This window comes from Bufo bufo, chromosome 2, assembly GCF_905171765.1.
Source record: "Bufo bufo chromosome 2, aBufBuf1.1, whole genome shotgun sequence".
In the NCBI taxonomy this organism is placed as follows: domain Eukaryota; kingdom Metazoa; phylum Chordata; class Amphibia; order Anura; family Bufonidae; genus Bufo; species Bufo bufo.
The window spans coordinates 177,212,898-177,237,250 of record NC_053390.1 but is presented as its reverse complement, the minus strand read 5'-3'; the positions used below and the strand labels follow the sequence as shown (position 1 = coordinate 177,237,250).

Sequence of the window (24,353 nt, the reverse complement as noted above, 5' to 3'; positions counted from 1 at the left end):
TAGACCTATTACTCTCTTCAATACCGACCTTAAGACCTTCTTGAAGATCCTATCCTCTTGATTAAATCATTTGCTTCCAAAACTAATGGTCCCTTTACATGGGACAAAAATCTGATACTAGTAACACTCATTAGCAATGATCTGTTCAGTGTAATATATATATATATATCCTGTGTCAGCAGGGGTGACACTTTATGACGAATAATTGACTTACTTGACATTCAGTGTTCAGATGAGGAAGCTTTATTTTTAAAGGACGCTTCATGTATTTTTTTTTTTGTTCAAGTACCTTTACTTACGCTCCGTTGATGCTTCCATCATTGTTCTTTTTTCTGCGAATACCCCTCGCTTGCCCCCCCCCCCCCCTACAGTTTTCATGCCTAGTATGTCAATACAGAGCATCGGTACAGGAAGGGAGGGGACGCCAGTGTTTTGCAGTGGGCATCTCCTCCTCCCTGGCTGTGCCAGGGTTCAATCGAGGCAGTGTTTTTTTTTCTCCCTGGCTGCGACACGCTCCACTGCAATTGTATCACGGCACAGCCAGGGAGAAGGAGACACCCCAAGAAACCCTGTCTCCTCCACCCTGTACTGATGCTCAGTATTAACATACCGGGCACGAAAACTGCAAGGGGCATAGCAGGGCAAGGCAGTGGTATTTGAACTTTTTTTTTTTAAATGGCAGCATCAGCAGAGTGTACCCCACAAGTAAAAGGTACTTAAAAAAAAAAAAAAAAAAAAGTCCTTTAAGTTTAGAAGTTGAATAAAGCATTTGATTGCCTGGGATGGCCCCTAATATTTGCTGCATTACAGGCCTATGGCTTTTCTGGCCCTTTTCTCACTGCAGTCCAGCGTTTATAGTCTTCTCTCACAAGGTACTGTTAAACTCCTCCATGTTACTTCCCCTCCAATACTAATTGAAAAGGGAACACGTCAAGGCTGCCCCTTGTACCAATTATGGTTTGTTCTTTGTATACAGTCTATAGCATCTTCCATAAAATTAAGCCCCAACATTAGGGGTGTCATGGCCAGAATTTGAAATTTATAATCTCATTTGTGGATGATATCCTTCTTACTCTATCGAGTTTGCATACCCCCTCTCCAATCTCCATGCCATGATGTAAGAATCTGGACGACTAGCAGGGTATAAAGTAAATACCACTAAAGCCAAAGCTCTACCTATTAATACCCCCTCCCCCAATCATTTGAGGAGGCTGTACGAAAACAAATGATAGCAATAGGAATCACTTGTTCTTTCACTTTGGAGGTGATCGCTGCATGTTAATGCAGAGCTTAACCCTACTGAACGAGCAGCCAGTTGGTGGGAAGTAACAGACTGTTAATCCTACCACAAGCTGTCTTTCGCCCTTTGAAGACATACACTCTACAGCAGGCATGGGCAACCTGCGACTCTCCAGCTGTTGACTCTCCCATCATGCCCTGCTGTAAGCGGATAGCTATAGGTAGTCTGGGCATGGTGGGAGTTGTCGTTTTCAAACAGCTGGAGAGCCTCAAGTTGGCCATCCCTGCTCTACAGGGAAAATTTCCAGGTGGGCCAATGCCCAGGGGCCAGTCAAGCCCTGTTGGCGGCCAAAGGCCAGGTACATAATGATCTGATGCACAATGGCCACAGGTGCCCTCCTGAACTCAACTATATTATGGTGACAGTTGTATACTGTGGATGGGGTGGCAGTATTTTGTGCTGCCCTGTGGTATTTGGTTCTGCTGGGGCGGTATTGTGCTGTACTACAGTATTGCAGACCCTGCCTACTTCTGTTGTCCCTGCCTACTTGTTTTGTCCTATCTTCTGTCATTTTGGACCCATCTACAACATGGGGCCACTTTGTTTTTCCAGAGCCACCAAGTTCCCAATCCATCCCTGAATCTAGATGTAACCTATCACAGTGCAGATTCCACTAAGCTCAAATTATCAATTTTGTCCTCACCATTTTCCAAGGCTCTCAAGTGTCTCTACACACATCCTTTGAGCGTTTATGTAGAATGAGACCCTCAATGAAAGGACTTCTATTTAGTATTCACTATTTTAATTGACCCAATACTAGACATATTACCCAGGCACTCCTATATGACCTGTCTCTACATGGGATCAAATCAGCTCTCCGTAACAAAAAAATAAAAATATATATTTTAGAAAGATGGAGACTGTTAGATCATCTTTCTTCAGGATAGGTCATCAATATCTGCTACCAATCAGGTGTTTGAAGAAGCTGTGCCATCCTGGCGAGTGCTGTGGCCTCCTCGCAGCATACCAAGCACACCATTAATTGTGTTTAAGATTGCAGTCCAGGCCAATACACTTAAAATGGGACTAAGCTGTGCCTAGGTCATATCACTGATAAACAGGACATCACTGGCCTAGGAAGAGGCTGCCACATTCACTGTAGCACATCAGCCTGTTCAAACAGCTGTCTGGCAAGGTGCTGGGAGTTGGATCCCGACCAGATATTGATAACAGATCCTGAGGATGGTTCATTAATATATTACTTCATGAAAAAAGCCTTAAAAAGCATCTGTTGCCATGTTCAACCAGACATACTACAGGGCTGATCATGGTTCGTAAAAGGAGACACTTCTCTGTAACTGGCATTACCGATTGAGAGAAATCTTTAATTGGCATTAGAGATGGGCAAATCCATTTCATCATGAGTTATTCACCTGCAGGAGAGAGCTTGGTAAGCAGCAGGGAAAGACCCTAGCAATTGAAAAACTCATGATTTAAGAATCGATTCGTTCATCTCTATTTGGCATATGTGAGATTGCAGGGCTAGGTATGGGAGCCGTGAGGATCCCTGGCCCTTTCAGTCTCAGGTTACTTTCACATTAGAGTTTTGTGCTGATCAGTCATGGATCTGCAAAAACACTTCTGTTACTGATAACACAACCGTCTGCATCAGTCATGAACGGATCCGGTTGTATATACAAGTCTTATATAGCCAAGACAGATCAGTCATGACCACCATTAAAAGTCAATGAGGGACGGATCAGTCTTCTATTGCGTCAGAAAAAAAAAAAAAAAACAGATCCATCCCCATTGACTTACATTGTGTGTCAGGATGGATCCGTCTTGCTCCGCACCACATTGGACAGAAAAACGCTGCTTGCAGCGTTAATCTGTCCGCAATGGGGACGCAACAAAATAGAAAGGAAAGCATTTTGGTGCATTCCGTTACGTTCAGTTTTGTCCCCATTGACAATGAATGGGGACAAAACTGAAGCGTTTTCTTCCGCTATTGAGATCCTATGACAGATCTCAATAACTGAATAGAAAACGCTAGTATGAAAGTAGCCTCCCTGGGAGGGAGAGTGGCGGTGGGGCGAGGAGGAGTGATCACTTCAATGTTCATGTAATTAAAAATAACTGCTCTACAACAGTAATACCGAATGCAGAGAAACTGGGCTTGTTTTAGTCACCATAATCAATCTTACCAGGCAGTACATCTGGTTTAATAGGGTTGATCATGCGGACAGGCTCTTATTTACACGTCATTGTGAGCCAAAACCAGAATTGGAGCTTCCACAGAAGGTATAAGGGAAAGATCTGCACCTGGTCTGTGCTTAGAACCACGCCTGGTTTAGGCTCAACACTGTGACTACACAGTATAAATAAGTTCTCCGCACAGACTTCCTAAGTGTAAAGTATTTATTTGCTGCAGACAAACTAAGCACCAGAGCTTGAGCTAGAACACCAAGGGATGCCTTCATCTGTTGCGAGTGATAACAGAGGAAAATAGCCATAAAAATAAAAGAAACCTACCATCTTCTCTTTCCATTGTTGGTGTTTAGTTATGCACCATGGAGGCATTCTTTACAGAGATAAATACAACATCAAGCAGTGTTTTAATAGTGATTTGGTGAAGTGACAAAACACAGACCCTAACTGCTACTAGAGGAATAGGGAATGTGTCATCAGAAAATGACCTATTGTTTAAATCATGTTTCAATGTTAGACATTTAAGAATTTTTGGTGATATTTTTTAATTTTCCCTGTTCATATTTTTAAAAAATAAATACTAAAATCTTGCAGTTTTCACACTGGCCACTATGCCTAATAAGCACCACTTTTTGGTCTGTCCAGATCACTGCTGCAGTTATCGGCTTATCATTACAGGCATGATTAGAATGAGAGATAACATCTAAATATAGATAACACAGGATCCACTATTCACAACAGGCGATTGTCAAAGCTTATCTGCTCCCTGAACCTCTGGACACATCACAGAGCATGCCTAGAAAATAATGTAATCCGCTGTGCTGGAAAACTTCAGCCATTCATCAGGCGAAACTGCATGTCAATGGCATCATCAGCTGAGTCCAGCCAAACACAGGCCATTGTGCTCAAGCACTAGGGAGTCAATTGTTTATAAAAAACAAACAAAAAAAACACAGGCGGGGCAGTTTAGTTGGTGGGATCGTTCGTACAAAACATACATAATGCGGCCAATCATTGTCCCAAATGTATGGCCAGCTTAAGTCCAATGGCAGCTGTTTTAAAGCAAGATGGCTACCCTCAATTAGGGATGAGCGAATAGACTTCGGATGCTTAATCCGAAGTCAATTCGCATAAAACTTTATTAGGAGTACTGTATAGAGCAGGAGCTCGTACAGTATTAGAATGTATTGGCGTCGATGAACTGAAGTTATTATTCGCAAAGTCTCGATACTTCGGATAACTTCGTAAATTAAATTTCTACTGTAAAAAACCTTTGTACCGAACTTTGGTTCGGTTCCAGGTGTTGCTTTGGGAAAAAAGTTTGGTACAAAGGTTTTTTACAGTAGAAATGAATTTAAAGTTATTACCTGACGTCTCGCGAGACTTCGAAGTAATAACTTTGGCTCATCAGAGCCAATACATTCTAATACTTTACAGAGAGCTCGCTCTGTACACTATTCTAACAAAGTTTTATGCAAATCGACTTTGGATGAAGCATCCGAAGTCCATTCGCTCATCCCTACCCATAATCAAGCACAGGCCAAAAAAACAGCAATCAAAAAATAAAAACCTTCAGACAAAATGGATGTGCGTCACTATCTGACACATGGTGACATTTCCTTTAAAAGAGCCTCTAAACTGAAACAAAAAAAAATTATAATAAAATACCCATTTATCAGCTCCTGTGAGGTTGAGAAGAGGGGCCACAGTGTACAATAGCTTGTATGACCACTAGCTTTATCCACTTAGGGTTGACCACTTTCCGATTACGGTTGACAAATGTGTTTGTAAGAGGACTATGGCACTTACTAATATAGACACCTTTGAAATTCTGCGCCATTTTCTATATTTCATAAGATATTCCCCCTTGTTGGCCAAGAAATTTGCGCTGTCCACACAAAGTCTGTCAATAAAATGGCTACTGATGGAGGGCCATGTGACCAGGCAAATAGTCTCCATGTGATGTCCTCCTCCTCTGCACTTGTACTATTGGAAGTTTAGTGCGGGTATAGTGTATATGTATGGAGGAGACATCACATGGTTGTAATTGTCTGGTCACCCTCAATCAGCAGCCATCGTATGGACAGGACCTAACAAGAGGACAAGGCTTATGAAATGGCACAGAAAATCAACAATGGCTATATTAGTAATTGCGATGCAGTCATCCTACGTGCACATTGGTCACAAGTAGCCAGAAATAAAAGGGGAGAAATATTTTTCCCTTTCCGCTAGCAGGAGACCCGTTTTCAGAAATCAGTTGTACTCACTGGGACAGGTTTACTAATATCTTCTATAAAAGGCAGGAGAAACCTGTGGAAAAGATATTGTGCATCTTTAACGTGTACCTAAACCTTTATATACGGTTATTAACTGTTGGAAATAAATTTTTTCAGATAATTAGGGATATATAAAACTTTAGGTACACTTTAAAGACAAGTTAGTCACTTTGTTGGCTTAAAGGAGTTATCGGGGACTAAATCAGCCCTCCAGGCGTGGCTGAGCCACGGTGGTGATGCAATGGAGCAGGTCATCGCTGCGGCAGTCACATATCCACCCGTCGACACATGTTGATATTGGCACAGAGGGGAGCGGAACTGTAAGATCGGAAGCCACGCAGACCAGATCCAGCTGCGGGGACCAGGCAAGTACCACCACCACTAGGGGTCAGCTATGTCGGTCTAAGATAACCCCTTTAATTCAGGCCAGTAAAATTGTGGCGCACGTTAACACATTTGCTGTATGTTACAGACACTGGTGTGTTTAGTAAGGCGAAAAAGGTGTGTGTAATGTAACAAATCCGGCACATGCATATATGTGACAATGATGTGAAGGTGCAGGTACTCCATTTATAGTGAGAGAAAATTAAGTCTTAATTTAGCAAATCGCTCAGTCAAAAAAAAAAAGTGTGGAAGGAGACACAGATGGTGCATTCCAACTTCAAGACAAGGAAAATAACTTAAGATAAACACGGTTTACTTTCTACAGATTCTCTAAAAAAAACAAATAAAAAAAACAATTCAATTTAATCTACTTATACTTGTGAAATACTTTACAAGTCTCACAATCTAGTATAAAATGTCTGACATGTACAGAATGCTCTAGACCACAGGCACACTGTACATAGTGTGCAGACTTGTTTGGAAAATCAGCAGTGTAATACCGTAATAGCAAAGAAGATGAGATTTTCAAACTGATCAACAAGTGTGTGCATTTTCAATGCAGATTACAAATGGTGAGCTCTGCAGCAAATGTACATCAAAATCCACAATCACATGCAGACTTTGGTGCATAGCAAAATCAGCATTAAAATGTGTGGAAAAACTGTACAAACTACACTGCCATGAGCATGTACCCTTGAATACTGCATTGACAGACATAAGATTAACCCGCCTTATGATACTTCTCTATATCGCTGTCAGTTTATGAATACATCTTTAAAAGGGGTTGTCTAACTTCAGCAGATGCCATTTATCATTTACACACCGTTAAAGGGGTTGTCCGGGCTTTTTAATATTGATGAACTATCCTCAGGATAAATTAATATCAGATCGGAGGGGCCCGGGGCCCCCGCGGATCAGCTGTATGGAGAGACTGCGCATGTAGTGCGCACATGCCGTCTCCCTTCTCTCTTCCTGCCCGCTTCTGCTGTTCCACAGACATACAGCAGTTGACAGGAAAAGAGAAGGGAGACTGCACGTGGGCACTGCCACCCCATACAGCTGATCAGTGGGGATGCCGGACCACTGCAATCTGATATTTTCCATCACATTATACACTGCTCTTATCCAGCAGTAGCGCTCCAGATAGCAGCCAAATGGTCACCAATCCGACTTAGAATTTGCAAATGGCGACAAGACTTTAGGCACTATGAAATTTTCACTGGGGGTATTTTAGGTGCATTTTTATTACAGTGGCATATTAGGGGACACTATACAGGCATTATTACTGGGATCACAATGTAGGGTTTTATTATTACTGGGGCCTTTTAGTGGAAAGTATTACTGGGTCACGCTAGGGGGGCTTTACAATTCCTGGAGGCACTGTAGGAACATTATTTCTACTGGGAACGTATTTTTCAGCAGTATAGTTTTTGGGGGCATTGGGGAGCACAGTATCAAGAGTCGCAGCAGGGTGACATTGTTGGGACACCAGGATGGGGAGTCCGTTTGAAAAGATGGTGGGGTTGATGGAAAAATTTAGACATCTTTCATGTCTGTAAAACGCTGCAGAGATGAGATGCGGCTGAAGGAATGTGTCATGGCAGTATGAGTCAAACAGAGGAGATGAGGAAAGAGGAGATGTCACAGGAGAGGTCACTGGATTTAAGAGGTACACTGATGAGCAAAAAGGGTAACAATGTTTTGAACTTTTGACTTTCAGGCGCCATATTTCACCATCCACTACAGTTTCAAATGTGAGAATATCATCGTTTTACAGACAATCATCTTGGCCATTTCATACATTAATTGGACTTGCAGCTATTTAGCATATGATTAGTTATGCAGATTCTTGTCATGTAACTGCATAGTTACCGTTTTGCTCCTGGTGGAACAATCTTTCTTCTTGTATACTTCAAATTACAACCTGTTCTCACATTCCTTAATAGCTCACTGTGTTAGGTGAAGTCCCAAATTAAAGGTCACTGATTGGAATAAAGGAGCAGCTATGAAGAAACTTTGCGAATAAAAGAAACTGAATCATCCAGCTCATCGATAGTATCTTGGCCAAGAAATTCCAAACTGCATCATGTGAGTACCATGACAGTTGGTAGAACACAAAATGAAGTCTGTCCATCCATTCCAAAGCCAAGAGGTGAACGTCCAGACAAAATATTGAGTCAACAAGTCAGCTCATCACAAGTTCCATCAGTTCTGGAGAGAAACTCAGCAGTGGAGGTGGCTCATATGCTTCGTAACAGTGAGATCACAGAGATGATATGGGGTTGTTTCACAGCAAAAGGCCTTGGATACTTGACCAGGATCGATGGTAGTCTCAATGCTGAGCTATACATGAGTATTTTATAAGAAGAGTTACTTCGTACACTCAAGTACTATGGGTACAAGACAGTGTTCCAGCAGGACAACGACCCGAAGCATACGTCGCAATTGGTGAAGAAATGGTTTAATGAAAACGAAGTGCTAGATTGGCCCCCACAGTCCCCAGCCCAATCGAACACTTGTGGGTAGAGTTGAAGGAAAAGCTATATGCATACCCAAGTGAGTCAACCAGTATGGGAATGTGTAGAAGATACAGTTGTGTTCAAAATAGCAGTAGTGTGTTTAAAAAAGGAGAATAAAGCTCAAAATCCTTCTAATAGCTTTTATTTCCATACACACAAATGCATTCGGAACACTACAAATTCTATTCCAAATCAAAACATGAAGAAAAATATATCAAATTTGTGGTGTTCCTCTAAAAAAAAATTGAAAAGTGAATATTAGACTGTTCAAAAAAAACAACTGTTTGTATTCTTCTTTACAAACTCAAACATTCACTATATAAACTGAAAAAAAAAAAAAAAGTTTGAAGATTTTGCTTTCCTTTGAATCACTTTACTAATATTTAGTTGTATAACCCCTGTTTCTGAGAACTGCTGTACATCTGTGTTGCAAAGAGTCAACCAACTTCTGGCACCTATGAACAGGTATTCCAGCCCAGGATGATTGGACTACATTCCACAGTTTTTATTTCTTGGTTTTGCCTTTAAACTGCATTTTTTATGCCACCCCACACGTTTTCTATTGGATTATGATCCGGGGATTGGGTTAGCCACTCTATAACGTCAATCTTGTTTGTCTGGAACCAAGATGTTGCACGTTTACTGGTGTGTTTGGGGTTGTTGTCTTGTTGGAACACCCATTCCAAGGGCATTTCTTCTTCAGCATAAGGCAGCATTACCTCTTCAAGTATTGGGAGGGAAGAAATGCAAATTAGCTTTTAACAAGCTTTGCCTCGAATGTCACCAGCTGTAATTCTGATGTATTCAAACTGATCCATGATCCTTGGTATGAGATAAATAGTCCTAACAACCTAGTATGAGAAACATCCCCATATTATGATGCTTGCGCCGCCATGCTTCACTGCCTTCGCAGTATACTGTGGCTTGAATTCAGTGTTTGGGGGTCATCTGAAACAGTCTCCGGCCACTAGACCCAAAAAGAACAATCTTACTTTCATCAGTCCACAAAATGTCTCTTTAGGCCAGTCAATGTGGTCTTTGGCAAATTGTAACCTCTTCAGCACATGTCTTTTTTTTTTTCAACAGTGGGACTTCTTGCAGATAGCTTAGCTTCTTCTAATTGTAATAGTACTCACAGGTAACTTTAGACCTTCTTTGAACTTCCTGGAGCTGATTGTTGGCCGAGTCCTTGCCATTTGGGCTATTCTTTTATCCATTTGAATGGTGGTTTTTCGCTTTCTTCAATGTCTTTCAGGTTTTGGTTGCCATTTTAAAGCATTTGCGATCATTTTAGCTGAGCAGACTATCATTTTCTGCACTTTATATTTTTTCCCCTCTCCAATCAACTTTTTAATCAAGGTACGCTGTTCTTCTGAACAATGTCTGGAATGACCCATTTTCCTCAGAATTTCAAAAGAGAAATGCACTGTAACCAGCATGTACAACATTTGCTGCCTTCCTTAAATAAGGGCAATAATTGCCACCTGTTTTTCCGAAAATTAATGGACCTCACTCCTTGAACTCCACACTGCTATTATTTTGAACATACCCCTTTCAATAAGTGATAGAATTACAGAAAATCAGCAGCATGCATGTCATGACTGTTGGTCTGTTGGATTTCTATTACTCTACTACACCTGCTAGTAAATTTGCCATGTAGAAATATCATTTCTACCAAAAACAGTGATTGATCAGGTTAGTGATGTCTGACTGCTATTATTTTGAACACAACTGTACCTGGGAACAGATTTCAGTCGAGACATGCTTGAATCTGATCAAGAGCATTCCCAGAAGGATTCAGGCAGTGTTGAAAGCCAAAAAAAGTGGATTTTCAAAATACAAACAATAGAAATTTCAATTTAGAATTTTGGGAACAAAAAACAGTTACAAAACAGTAACAAAGCAGTTAAGACAAAAATCTGCATAACTAATCATATGCTAAATAGTTGCAACTCCATTTTATGTACGAGATAGCCAAGATGATTGTCTATACAATGATGGCAGTCTCATGTTCAAAGCTGTAGTGAATGGTGAGATATGGAGCCTGAAAGTCAAAACATTGTTATCCATTCGCTCGTGAGTGTACTGTATGTGGTGCTGTATTCTGCTGTATGTTTCATAGTGCTGGCAGGTAGTATGCTGTAAGTAGAGCTGGCTCACAACTGTGACCTGCATCTCACCTCCTCCAAGTCTTATAATTATATGCATTTTAAATTTGGAGACTACATTTTTCAGTTTAGGAGCCAATGGCTCCTAGGTATTCTTTTCAGTCTGGAGCACTGCAGGGGTTATGACCACCTTGCAATCCAGCAGTGGTGGTTGTGCTTGCACATTGAAGAAAAAGGCACCAGCTTCTCTGGTGGCTGGGTCTGTGGGTACAAGACAACATAAAAGTATATGCCATTCACCCTGTCATGCATGAATAATAAAATAAAATAAAAGTGGCTAAATAAAAAAAATAATAATAATTGTCCTACGGAGTTTCAAATCGTGATATCCAATACCACATCTCTAACAGTGCAGTAGGATTTTTCATAGCATATCTCGTGATATTATTACATATGTCAAATTAAAAGACGCCACCTTTCGCTTAAATATAGGAAGAGTGGAAACAGGAGTTTCCCTACTGATTGGTGTGAGCCTTCAGGTGGCTCTCTGGGTAACCTTTCTGCACTGGCTGCCCCCAAACATACCAGTGCTCTATGAACTAACTGCACAGTTGCAGAAATTAACAGGATGACACCTGAGGTTTAATAACGGATTCAGTGACATTCCGATATGTGGTGACAGGAGACATCTGAGAGCTCAGGTGATGATTGCTCTCTGGACAGCTATGACCCCTGAAGGAATCTATGCAGTCAAGTCCCCCTAAAAACAGAGCTATAATAGAGAGTGACTGAAGACAGAGACAAGGGGGTGATTACTTGAAATACCATGCCCTGGAAGGAAAGTGAGCATTTACAGGAGGAATTTAGAAGCAGGGGATTATGGGAGTTTTTTTTTTTTTTGCCAGTAACAAATTTAAAGGGGTTGTGCAACGATTTATATTGATGACCTATCCTCAGGATGGGTCATCAATATCTGATTGGCGGGGTGCCAGGAGTCGGACCTCTTCAGATCAGCTGTTTGACAAGGTGGTCATCCCTGGTCATTACATTGTGCGTCGTCTCCTGTAAAGAGGCGTAGTGTAATTACAAGTGCTGGCTCCATTCAAGTGAACGGAGTGAATATTTGTCATCACCTCGGCAGTGTAAAGTGCAGTGTAATAGAGAAAGCAGCGCATGGAGCACCATCTCAAACAGCTGATCGGCAGGGTGCTGGGTGTCAGACACCTGCTGATCAGATATTGATGCACAACCCTTTTAAGCAATCACGCCAATGCTGGAAACAAAGCAAAATGAACAAAATAATGAAAGTACACAGGTGGCAGTGGTGAGGGCACATAAAAAAAAAAAAAGCCTTTATTTTAGAAGTCAGAAAACCTCTTTAGAGGGGTTGTCTCACTTCAGCATGTAGACAAAGTTGATACAAAGCACTTACTAATGTATCATGATTGTCCATATTGCTTCCTTTGCTGGCTTCATTTTTCCATGACATTGTACACGTTTCCATGGTTACAACCACCCTGCAATCCAGCAGTGGTGGCTGTGCTTGCACAATATAGGAAAAAGTGCTGGCCTACAGTATGCACACGCCAATTTCCTTACAAAAGGCCTACATCTTTCTTACAATGTGCAAGCACAACCACTGCTGCTGGATTGCAGGGTGGTTGTAATCATGGAAACAAGCAGTGTATGATGTGTTGGAAAAAAACTAATCAAGCCAGCAAAGGAAGAAATATGGGCAATCACAATACATTACTAAGTGCCTTGTATTAACTATGTCTACATGATAAATGGCATTTGCTGAAGTGAGACAACCCCTTTAATCTCTCATTCAGCAGGGAGTAAGTAAAGGGCTGAACTTATTCAGGTCTCCTCATACTCGGTCTTATGATAAAAGGAATAGCATGTGCAGACTGAACGAGAATCAAGCTAATAAACAGCAAAGAATAGTAATTTGTTAATTCTCGATTAGAAACTTGAATTTACACAGAGGTCTATATCCCAAAACGTTTTTAAAGGGGATTACTGGAGATACTCTTTAATGCTCAAGAACTGTACTGTAATGCAATTATACCAGTGCACAATATATTGCCAATTAAGCAAAATCGATTTCTACCATAATGAAAGAAAATACAATTAACAGGATGACCTATAAAACATTTTCATACTTTCAAATTTAACACCAGGGCACTAAAATAAAAATACAATTTTAAGACCTGTAACTTTCTTTTTACATCAGAAATTAAATTTATATTTGTGTGATCTCATTTTTATGTAGTTTTACGCAATGTAACTTACAGAGCTAACCTGCTAAGGCATTTCTATAAGGTCTTATGCACACGTCCGTAATTTCTGGTTGCATCCAATCCGCATTTGAGTATCGCACGCGGACCAATTAATTTCTATGGGGCTGGAAAAAACATGTCATCTGTGCCGCATCTTATAGAGCTAGTCCTATTGATGTCCGTTTAGTGAACAAGAATAGATCCACTGTTTGCAGTCGTGTGCAAGGGTTAATTTTGTATATTTAGTTATCACTTAGGCTACTATTTGGCTACTCAAAGACCCTTCACATATTATACATTTTATTTAAACACTTACACCTGAATCTGATAACAAATAAAAGAATTTCTATGTTCTGACCGCTGAAGTATTACTCACAAAAGCAAAACCTTACATCTGAATGAGAACTTGACAGTCACTAGTGATTTTACCTTGACTTTGTAGAAAGTGATGCAGCTAGCAAGACATACTTGCGTCATGTTGCTTGGCAACAATAGATGGCGTATTGCGTGCGCTAGTCATACCTCACCCACACCAAAAATCACAGTGCAAAGCCAAAACAAGTAAAGCTTGAAGGCAAGCACACATCTAGGGAATGCAAGATTCATGATTCTATACAGTTAAAGTGAACATGTATGTTTTGAGAAATTGTGAGAGATTTTCCTACTAACTTTAATCAGGAGAGGATTTACCCATGCAATAGTCCCGAGCACTGAAAACCAATCCATACACCGGCCAAGCTACAAAACAGACTGTAGTTATGCATGTGAAAGTATCGTTACTAGCTTGCCCAACTATCATCCGTGTTGTCTGTCCACCCCCAACCGGCAGTTGCTGCTCCAGTCCATGCAAGATCAGGAGCAGCTCGTCTGATAGTCGCACAATTGTTCCCTTTAAAGAGAAGCTGTGATGGTGATGCAGTCATACACGAGTCCAGAGCCCTGTTTTTTTATTTTTCCTACTGCCCAATGTTTCCGCTGCTGTAAGCTCTCAAAGTTGCACTGAAATACAGTCTGAACTGCTGCGCTCAGTGGAGAGGACTCTTGCACATGCTCCACAGGCCTGACAATGTATTTCAGTACAGCTTTAAACACCGAGAAAGTGGTACAGGAGACAGGGGTAAAAAAAAATAAAAAATTAAGGAGTCCAGTTCCCAAATTGTTTATCTATAGTACTAGGCATGTATTGCAGCAGATAATTGTCCAAAATGGGGGTGACAGATTCCCTTTAAGTTTCTATGCTGACCAGCCAACCCTTCAGAGACTCTTAACACCAAGCCAGAGCCCTGAATTGCTTGGTGCCCCACCAGAGGTATAGGCGGGGGGGGGGGGATTTAAACCTGGTACTAAAGCTACTCAGTGCCTGTAATTGCATATTGTGTCTTGGCTCTGTCTGTGCTTCAGTGCTATGTGCCTGAACTGAAGGCCTGCTCAATAGCTCTCGTGTACCGACCTTTGTTAGTTCCACTGAAGAACCTCTGGTCGACCTGGCTACTTCCGTACTGTCGTTTGGACCTCTGCTTGCTCTACTGATTAACTTCTTTGCAGCTGATCTGGCTATGTCTGTACCCTCCTGGTTTTGATTTCAGCTAGTTTGATTATTCTGTCTGCTTTCATTTGGTCATCTGGTTTGGTGACCAGTTTTTTGTCACCTTACACACCCTAGATGTAACTAGGGTCCCTAGCAGTCAAGTCTGAAATGCCTTGCGGTGGGCTCTGGCAAGTACTTTGGGGTTGCCTTAGACTCTAACCGCAGGGGGGTATGACAACAGGTAGCAGTTGCTGCAATCCATTTTTACATTTTCAGTCGACAGCCATATAATGTTTTTTTTTTGTGGGGCGACTTTAAAAACGGTACACTACTTACTATTCCATTTTTTTGGGAGGCCAGGCAATTTTGGCACTGGGACTTTTTTTCCGTGTCCACAGTGTGATTGCTTTTACAATACAAGACTTCTGTATTGCAATGAATTGTCTTTTCTGATGACTTGCATTATGGTACTTACAGCAATCTCCATACAGTTGCAATATCTGTAAACACTGCTCAAAAAAGGGGAACGCTAAACTGTTAAGTCAATGACAATTTTTTATGCATGGGTCTTCATACGAAGCATGGGAGATTTAAATGTTAAACTGAAAAAGCAAAGTATACAACATAATCAATGACCATACACTCTCTCTCTCCAGCACACTCCTTCCTGTTTCTTGCATTCTTCTCCAACGGCAAGCTCAAGGACATGAGTTTGCCAAAGAAGGGCTCATCAGCCATGACAGCAATGAGCTGAAGGGTCTGTACAGATCCTAGTGCTGTCAGTAGCTGTGCCTAGAACATCCACAGAGCAAGGCATGAGATGACAAGCCATAGATTAAAGGACAAGGAAACACAGCTGAGTAACAAATTTAATAATGGAACAAGCCCAGCAGCTAGCCCCAAAGGATAACGATAAACACTTACAGAGAAAGCCTCAGAAGCTTAAAATTTTACTTGGATTTTTTTTTTTTATACAAAAAGTAAGCCTGGAGAAAAGCTGCAGAACAGCAGCCTAAACCTATCAACATTAGCAGATTAAAAACCACAATATTTCTGTTGTCAAAGAAAAAAATGTCAACTTACTGAAGAGTAAGATAGACAAAAAAAGGACAGCATAATTGCCAACGCATATGAAAAGGTACCGAATGTTCTTCATTCTGCTCTACTGTTCTCGCGGACACAAAGTTACAATAAATAGTCAGTGAAGCAGACCGATTAAAATATTTGGAGTTGATGTACTGAAGTGCCAACCGCAGTCTGCAAAGCAGAAATTTCACAAAGCAGACTGAAGGTCTTTTTACATAGATCAATGGTGGTGACAAAAACTTAATTGCAGGGTGACAACCTCATTATGTGCCTCAGGGCAATTACAGCAATCGCAAGGTTGTATAGTTTTTATTAAGTTTTACATCTTTAATGAAATTTTTTTTTTAAAAAAGGTTTTTATTTTTCTAAAGTGCCATTTTCTGACACCCATAACTTTTGTATTTCCATCAGAGCTCTGCCTCTGATGACACTGTCTGCAGATGAGGTGCTGGCTTCTTTAATATCCGAGTCATGTCTCAAGGCCTATTTAAAAAGGGTCAAACATTGACTTATAGGATAGCTGCCTTACATCAGGTGGCATTAAAAGGCAGAGCTTGTTAAGAGCTCATTTGCATCTCTTACTAGAATTCCAGAGGAGCATGTAAGGCCTTTAAAGAGGACCTTTCATCAGCATCAAGTATGTAAACTGAATATACATACATGGAGAGCGGCGCCCAGGGATCCCCCTGCACTTACTATTATCCCCGGGCGCCGCTCCGTTCTCCGGTTACAGGCTCCGGTAAAGTCATAGTTAGGCTCCACCCATTTGAGCCTGCCGCGGTCTCCTTCTCCTATGCTGTAGCGCTGGCCAATCGCAGCGCTCAGCTCTTAGCCATGCTATGAGCTGAGCGCTGCGATTGGCCAGCGCTACAACATAGGAGAAAGACGCCGGCAGGCTCAAATGGGTGGAGCCTAACTATGACTTTACCGGAGCCTGTAACCGGAGAACGGAGCGGCGCCCGGGGATAATAGTAAGTGCAGGGGGATCCCTGGGCGCCGCTCTCCATGTATGTATATTCAGTTTACATACTTGATGCTGATGAAAGGTCCTCTTTAAGTCTTCACGCTGATTAAGGCGCTCTCCATAAGAGATAGTACCAGCCCAAATTTATTTTTGTTTGTTTTTGTAGGACAAACCAAACTAGTTTTTATTGATGCCACTTTGGAGAACATACAACTTATCATTTAACATTTTTTGAGGGGAACAAAAAAAACACGGTGAATTTCATATTTTTTTCCATTACAGAGTCCACTGTACCGAAAACAATATTTTAATAGTTAGAAAATTTTCAGACGGGTTTATGCCAGTTTTCTTTAGTTATGTTTTTTAATTTTACACGTAGAACTGGGCAAAGCAGTGGTTTTGAATTTATGTCCATTTTAATTATTTTATTGTAATATTACGTCCCCTTAAGGGACATGTACATGCAATATTGTGATCACTTGTACCACAGACTGTAGCAGAACACTACTGGAGTCCATGGGATTGACAGACTTCAGCTCTGCGATTAGCAGGTTTATTGAACTAAAGCCCAACACAGGTACCGATTAATCAAATTCTGTCTCAGTGTAGAGTCTGTTAGTCCCATGTTCATATGTGCCCGCATTGCTGAAAAAAAACGATGTTTTAATATATGCAAATTGGCCTCTAGGAGCAACAAGAGATGGGGGTTGCACCTAGAGGCTCTGTTATCTTTGCAACTGCCACACCCTCAGTACTTTGACAGGACCAGGCACTGTCAATCAAAATTGAGAGGGCGCGGTAGTTGTAGAGAAAGTGAAGTCTCGATGTAACTGCAACACCCCTTTGCTCCTAGAGGCTCATCCGCATATAACAAAACATACATCTTCCTCCCCTGCCACCAATCTGATACTGAAGACCTATCCTGAGGATATCAGGATCAGTATATCAAGCCTGGAAAACCCCTTTAAGGTCCTATTCCGGATAATTGGTCCATCTGAGCCATGTAAGGGTCAGTTTACATGAACTGATATTTAGGCCAGTTATCAAGAAGGTGCATCTGTAGAAATGCTCCCTCATTGGTTGACTGTCTTTTAGCCACTACATACATTATCTATCCATCTACACACACCAGCTAAACACCCCATCTCACCAATGCTGATGCACCCAAGGTTCCCAATGCTCTTATCTCTGATTTAAGTGACCGATGAAGCCAACCACAATGCGCGGTAATTCTAGCATGTACGGCACAGGACTGCTGAGACCTATGATTGGTTGCAACAGTCACATGGATGTAGGCAGGTCATTACTGCAGGAAAATAAACTGGATGACGGGGACCACTCGAGAATCTGGTTTTAGAGGCAAGGGGTTTAATTTTTTATAATTTTATTTTAAAGGCGTTTTTTATTTTCATGAAAAGATGGTTTCCACCCTACATGGCGTAGGTCCATACCTTTTAGGTAGGTTTAAAGTGTTGTTTCTACCACTAGCTGCCTCCCTCTCACATACTATTGGTTGACATCCTCACTCTGGACCTTTGAGATGTCTAGTAGTTTCAGCGTCATGTAGAAATTCCTGGCAGGTACTACAAAACCATGCCAGATATCACACTCATTTGCTGCTGTCTGTGAAGGTTCTCATTTATCCAGGTCATGGTATATCTGTAAATAAATCAAGGCAACTGGACTTACTGTAGATTTCTTGAAAACGTTTCACTCGTTCTTCCAACGAGTTTTCTCAATTCTGAGTGACTGTACAAGAATTCTCTGGGAATAAATATGTAATTGAATCATCTGGTAATTATACCCAGCATGGGGTCAGAGGTCATTATACCCAGCATGGGGTCAAAGGTGTTGATTCCATTATCCAATTAGGATAATGGAATCAACACCTTTGACCCCATGCTGGGTATAATTACCAGATGTTGATTCAGTTACATATTTATTCCCAGAGAATTCTTGTACAGTCACTCAGAATTGAGAAAGCTTGTTGTAAGAACGTTTTCAAGAAATCTACAGTAAGTCCAGTTGCCTTGATTCATTTGCGGCTGTTCAGTCAGCATATGCTCATTCTTGACACCAGTGTACACCGACCCTGTCCATGAAGCATCACTGCTGATGTTCCGCCAAGAGGGCAAGGCTGAGGAGGAGGATCACATGATCTGCAGACACAGACAGGCACTGTTTGTGTGACAGTAGACTGATTAGGTCAAAAAGCATTACCCATTTCACAGACAACCCCTTTATACCTACGCAGGGAATTTGCAGCTCTAAATCAGAAAAAAAATTGAGCTCTATAAAAATGACAGAATCATGACCTAATCAGATTCAGTAGGGAAGGTTGGTCCCATTTTGGATAAAGGTGTGGGTCTTAGAGTTAGGACCCGCACCTATCAGACATTTATGGCATATACTGTGGTATTTTTATGGTGGCAAAAAATAAAATAAAATATTGTTTCATTTATCTGTTCTTTTGCTGCAATCTTCTTATAAGTTCTCTTAGAATCCAGAGGGGTTAAAGTATGGCTTTCATGCAGCAAAAATGAAACTGTACTGTCCACAGAAGAAAAATAAGACAATTATCCTGTGTTGCTCTTGCTTTTGACGGCTGTATGAAAAATTTGGTATTGTCAGAGTAGAATCTTGTTACAGAGATCAACCAAATCAAACTTCAAAACAGATATCAAGAAGAACATTGGACACAAAATAAAGCATTTAAAGTCAAACAAATTGCAGGTTTTTATGTAATATGACTGAAATGTAACTCACTCCATTGTGCAGCAGTTTTCCCATCCTTGGTGATGTCCCACTGGAAGACCGCATTTACTTTTTTAACCATTTCACTTCCAGCATCTTTGACACGACGGCTGATTTCTTCAAAGACCAGGTTACTCTGCAGTCCTACATCCTAGAAAGTAATTGTAACAGTTACCTTAGGTACATATAAAAATGACATCCTCTGTAGCCAATCATTGCCCTCATAAGAAGGCAGCTGTAATTTTTGAAATGCTGTAAATGGAAAGGCATAATGATTCACAGTTCTCAAATCAATGCCATGTACCATGGATTAACTCGTTACGTCTATTAATTCTATTACTCTGCATGCAATGGATTTACTGTACAGAAATTATTCCCAGTTGTACGACACTGTCTGGCTGAAAAAGCTATTGAAACAATAAATTTATTGCTTAATAAGTTCAGCAATTACAACTTCTTGTACCCTGTTCATTGCTTGCGGGATGCGTTTTTGGTCTGCAGCGGTCTGACTGCTGGGGCCTGTCAAAGCAATGGGCATCCTTGAACGCTGCGACTGCACTCAGCTCTAGGGGCTTGCTGGAGATAGCCTAACACTTGCACCATCGTGATGCCAAGATGTGCCATACATACTACAGGAGTCCCCAATGGTGTGATCTTTCTGCAACCTCCCCTGGACATGGAAAAAGTGGTGGGCAACATATTTTAACATACAGGAGCAATAGTGCAGGTTTCCTGGTGCTCAAACAAATTGCTTCAAAAGTTCATGTACGGTGTTCCGGTCTAGCAGAATGTAGGGATGCCGGGGCAATCAGGCAGGGCTCCGGCATTCATTGAATGTTGACATCACGGCCAGATCAGCTGGGACATCAAGCCAATCAAGCACGTGCCAACATTCCAGGCTGGAGCTTGGCAGCATATTTAAACAAGTGAACTGCTGGCCACAGTCACCTGTGATTTGGTCTGTTAGCCCTTTTGAACTTGCTATTATCTGCTGAGTCTACCTATGAGACTTCTCTGGCTAGCACAAAAGTTTTCCCAATGTGCTCCATATTAGAAGCACCGCATGAGTACAGTGCTAGTTCCACGCCTAGAGCAGTGTTTAAGGCTACATTCAGACGGCCATATTGTTTTGCGGCCACAAATTGCGGACCTGCAAAACACAGATACAGGCCTGTGTGCGTTGCGCAATTTGCAGACTGCACATGGCCATGCTACCCGCATCTTTTGTAGCCCCATTGAAATGAATGTGTCCACACCTGTTCAGCAAAATTGCGGATCGTATGCGGGCTCATTTATACAGTCTGAATGTGCCCTAAACCGTAAGGTGGGCATCATTAGAGAGGCATCCACCAGTTATTGGTTGCACTAATATCTGGTTTAGAAAGAGAACAGGCTCCTTTTGTGTGTGTGTATTTAATCGTCCTACAGGGCTGAGAAGCCAAATTTTTAAGACAAATGCAGTTAAGTATTTCAGTATAGACAACCAACCATACATGAGGTCTAGGCTTTACTGTGTTTGCAGAGGTGGATTGGGAACTTAATGCTGCCCTGGAAAAAAACTAAAAGTGTCCCCATGTTGTAGACTGGCCAACACAAGTAGGCAGGGCCAGCAATACCATATTGCAGCACAAAGTACCGGCCCAACAGAATCAAATACCACAGTGCAGCAAGAAATACTGTTGCCCTCTCCACAGTATTTAACTGCATCATCGTCCTGAGGATAGTAATACAGTTAAAGAGGTCAACTGCAACCGTTGAGCATCAGATTATGTACCTGGTCTGTGGCTATCAGGAGAGTTTGGGTGGCCACTAGGAAATTTCCCTGTATTGTTTATGGCCAATCCGCCCCTGCGTGTTTGGTTGGTGATGCCCCAGTAGGTAGAGATTAGAAAGCTCTGCCCTTGATATGTATACCACAAGGTTGAGAACACAGGGTGTAGAAGACCTACTATTAATATTGAGAAAAGGATGTAACTAACTACAAGCAATTGTGACCAGTCTTGCCTATTTGGTAATTTAATTAAAACGAATAAATAAATAAATAAATAAATAGTCTGACAAAACAAATTAAAATGAATCCCTTTGATTAAAATCGTTACACTAAGTACAACATTAAAAAACCTACTGGTTATTATGATCATAAATGCCATTTTTTTGCAGGTGAAGTATCAAGTCAATTAAATAAGTGAGTTTGCCATTTCCAAGTCGTAGTATGCTCCGCAAAGAACCCCCTCCTATACTGATATATGCAGGGTTGTATACCACACCATGTATACTTCTTAACAATGTCCTCTACAGTATGTACTAGGTTTTAGCAAGAATCATGTACAGTGCGAAAGGATGACCTGCATTACATTACCACAAATCACTGCTCTTCAACTAAATGCTGCATCTTAAGACTGTTTCCTGAGCACAGGAGAGGCATTGGAATTATTTTGTTCCTAGAGTGATCAAGTTAGCATTTGTGTTTCTATGTGCCAATTGTGACAAGGCTACAACCCACTTATTGGATTTTTAGCCATGTATCTTGCATCAATGTGCTGAGAGAGCACAAATCAGTCAGGGATAACAGGAACATGGCAAGAATCAATGGGAACTACTAACGGACATGTCTGCTATTCTTTGTAAATAAATTGTGTTACAGAGCGCAATCCGACAACTGAATTGATGTGCGGTTTTCACTGTAAACCTAACAAATCAATACAGAAATGTAGAGTTAAATTGCACTTTTTAGTCTCTATAGTCTACGGTGAGGTTTTTTTTTTACAATAGAAAGGACATTGTAATTTTGCGAGATTGAAAGCTAACTACAGCAAGTAAAAATCCCAGAATCTCCTTATTCAATCAATCTCCAAAGAAATCATTAACAGTGTATGAACAATGCATGTACGCTAAAAATCTGCCTAAAAAGTGGTGCAATTGGGCACATCTGGGGTTTTTAGACAGATAGGCACAATCGTAAATCTGGGCAAGAGACACTGTGTCTACTTCATCAATCTGCGTTCATTACAGGTCTACATCTGTATGCATTTCCTTACCTGGACTGTTGCATTGGACTCCAGACTATTAGCAGTTGATGTAAGGTCAATGTAGGCACCAGCAATAGCAATTTCCCCAGTCTCTTTCACCTGGAAAAAGGGCATAACTTTTTCAGCTAGAACTCAAGCAAGAAAAATAGCATTTCAAGTCATTTAATCTTAGTTAAAGTCATCTCCTGTGACATTTCATGACATGTCTCCTCTTACAATGCACACAGATCAATAAGCCTTATCCCTCGCAAGAGAACATTGCCATCATTCAATAAATGATAAAAGGTCAAATGTCTTACACATCTTTAATGACTTGTTTTCTAAATATGCAATCGTCGGTTCACAACCAATTTCCTGTGCTTTTTTTTTTTTTTTTTAATTGACAAAAACTTGACACTGGTGTTTAACATGTTAAAAATTTAAAATATGGTCTGAGTGGTCAGTGTGCTGCATTTCAGCTATGTTGGTCATATATAACCAGAATTCAGTTATTGTTCATTGCAAAGATTATTCTCTTTAAAGAGGACCTTTCACTTGTATAAACTATGTGAACTGAGTATGCTGCCATATAGAGCGGCGCCCGAGGATCTCACTGCACTTACTATTATCCCCGGGCGCCGCTCCGTTCTCCCGTTATAGGCTCCGGTACCTTTGCTCCTTAAGTTATAGTAGGCGGTGTCTTCCCTTGTCCTGTGGGCGCCTCCTTCTCCTAGGCTGCAGCGCTGGCCAATCGCAGCGCAGAGCTCACAGCCTGGGAGAAAAAAAAACTCCCAGGCTGTGAGCTGTGCGCTGCGATTAGCCAGCGCTGCAGCCTAGGAGAAGGAGACGCCCACAGGACAAGGGAAGACACCGCCTACTATAACTTAAGGAGCAAAGGTACCGGAGCCTATAACGGGAGAACGGAGCGGCGCCCGGGGATAATAGTAAGTGCAGTGAGATCCCCGGGCGCCGCTCTATATGGCAGCATACTCAGTTCACATAGTTTATACAGGTGAAAGGTCCTCTTTAACCAAGAGGACCTGATTATCAAAATATGAAGTGTACCCCACGAGGAACTCGTCTTGAGGTTAAGGTTTATTATACCCATTATTTGAAATCTAAAGTGAAGAACATCAATTTTCTTGACATGGCAGCCTTCAAAAAGGCCATGTATGTTGGAACCAGGAAAATTGGCAAGCATAAAGCTCTGAGCAACTTTGACAAGTGCCAAATTGGGATAGCCTAGACCAGTGATAGGCAAACTGCGGCTCTCCAGCTGTTGCAGAACTACAACTCCCAGCATGCAAAGACTGCCTACAGCTTTCAGCCTACAGCAGGGCATGGTGGGAGTTTTAGTTTTCCAACAGCTGGAGAGCCGCAGTTTGCCCATCACTGGCCTAGACTACATCAAAAATATGAAGTCTAGAAGAGCTAGTGTAGTACAAACAGCTAAAATATTAATGATCGCTATTTTAAAAAAATATATATAAAAAAATTATGTTAGACACTGTCAAAACACAAAGGGTCAATTAAAAACTCAGGCACCCCCTGTACAGGGGCTTCAGTTCTCCCTGCCTCAAATTATTTTACTGGCTGCAGCAGGCTACCGTGATCACAGCGATTGGCTGCAGTGGTGATCTGTGTGCATGATATGTCTCAGCTGCAGCCAGGAATACAAATAGCGGTGGAGGGGGACTGCAAAGCAGCACTGAAAACAGCAGGGGAGTAAAAGGGGGGACAATTGCTTTGTGTTATTTTAGCTCATGTACAGGGGCTACCCGAGTTTTCATGCGACTCAGACGACCCCCTTAATGTATGTGTGTGGGGATATATATATACACATACATACTGGGAGGAATGTGTTCAATAAGCTACAGCTTTGTTGGATATTTATGCATTTAAACACCACAATAAGGAATTAAAATGTCAAAACTTAACATTGTCTACATGTCTCAGCATGAACGGTAGGCTTTATGGACCATCAAAAAAAAGCAGG

General features: G+C 41.4%; 1 protein-coding gene across 1 annotated transcript in view; it reads right to left on the bottom strand.

The window, feature by feature from the left end:
- HSD17B4 (hydroxysteroid 17-beta dehydrogenase 4) overlaps nucleotides 1-24,353 on the bottom strand; it is a 289,335-nt gene that overhangs the window by 42,395 nt on the left and 222,587 nt on the right. Inside the window, exons 21-22 of the mRNA XM_040421676.1 lie at nucleotides 22,388-22,477; nucleotides 19,362-19,500 (exon numbers count right to left, since the gene is read on the bottom strand). Of these exons, the coding sequence (XP_040277610.1) occupies nucleotides 19,362-19,500; nucleotides 22,388-22,477 (229 nt within the window). The remainder of the gene's footprint in view (nucleotides 1-19,361; nucleotides 19,501-22,387; nucleotides 22,478-24,353) is intronic.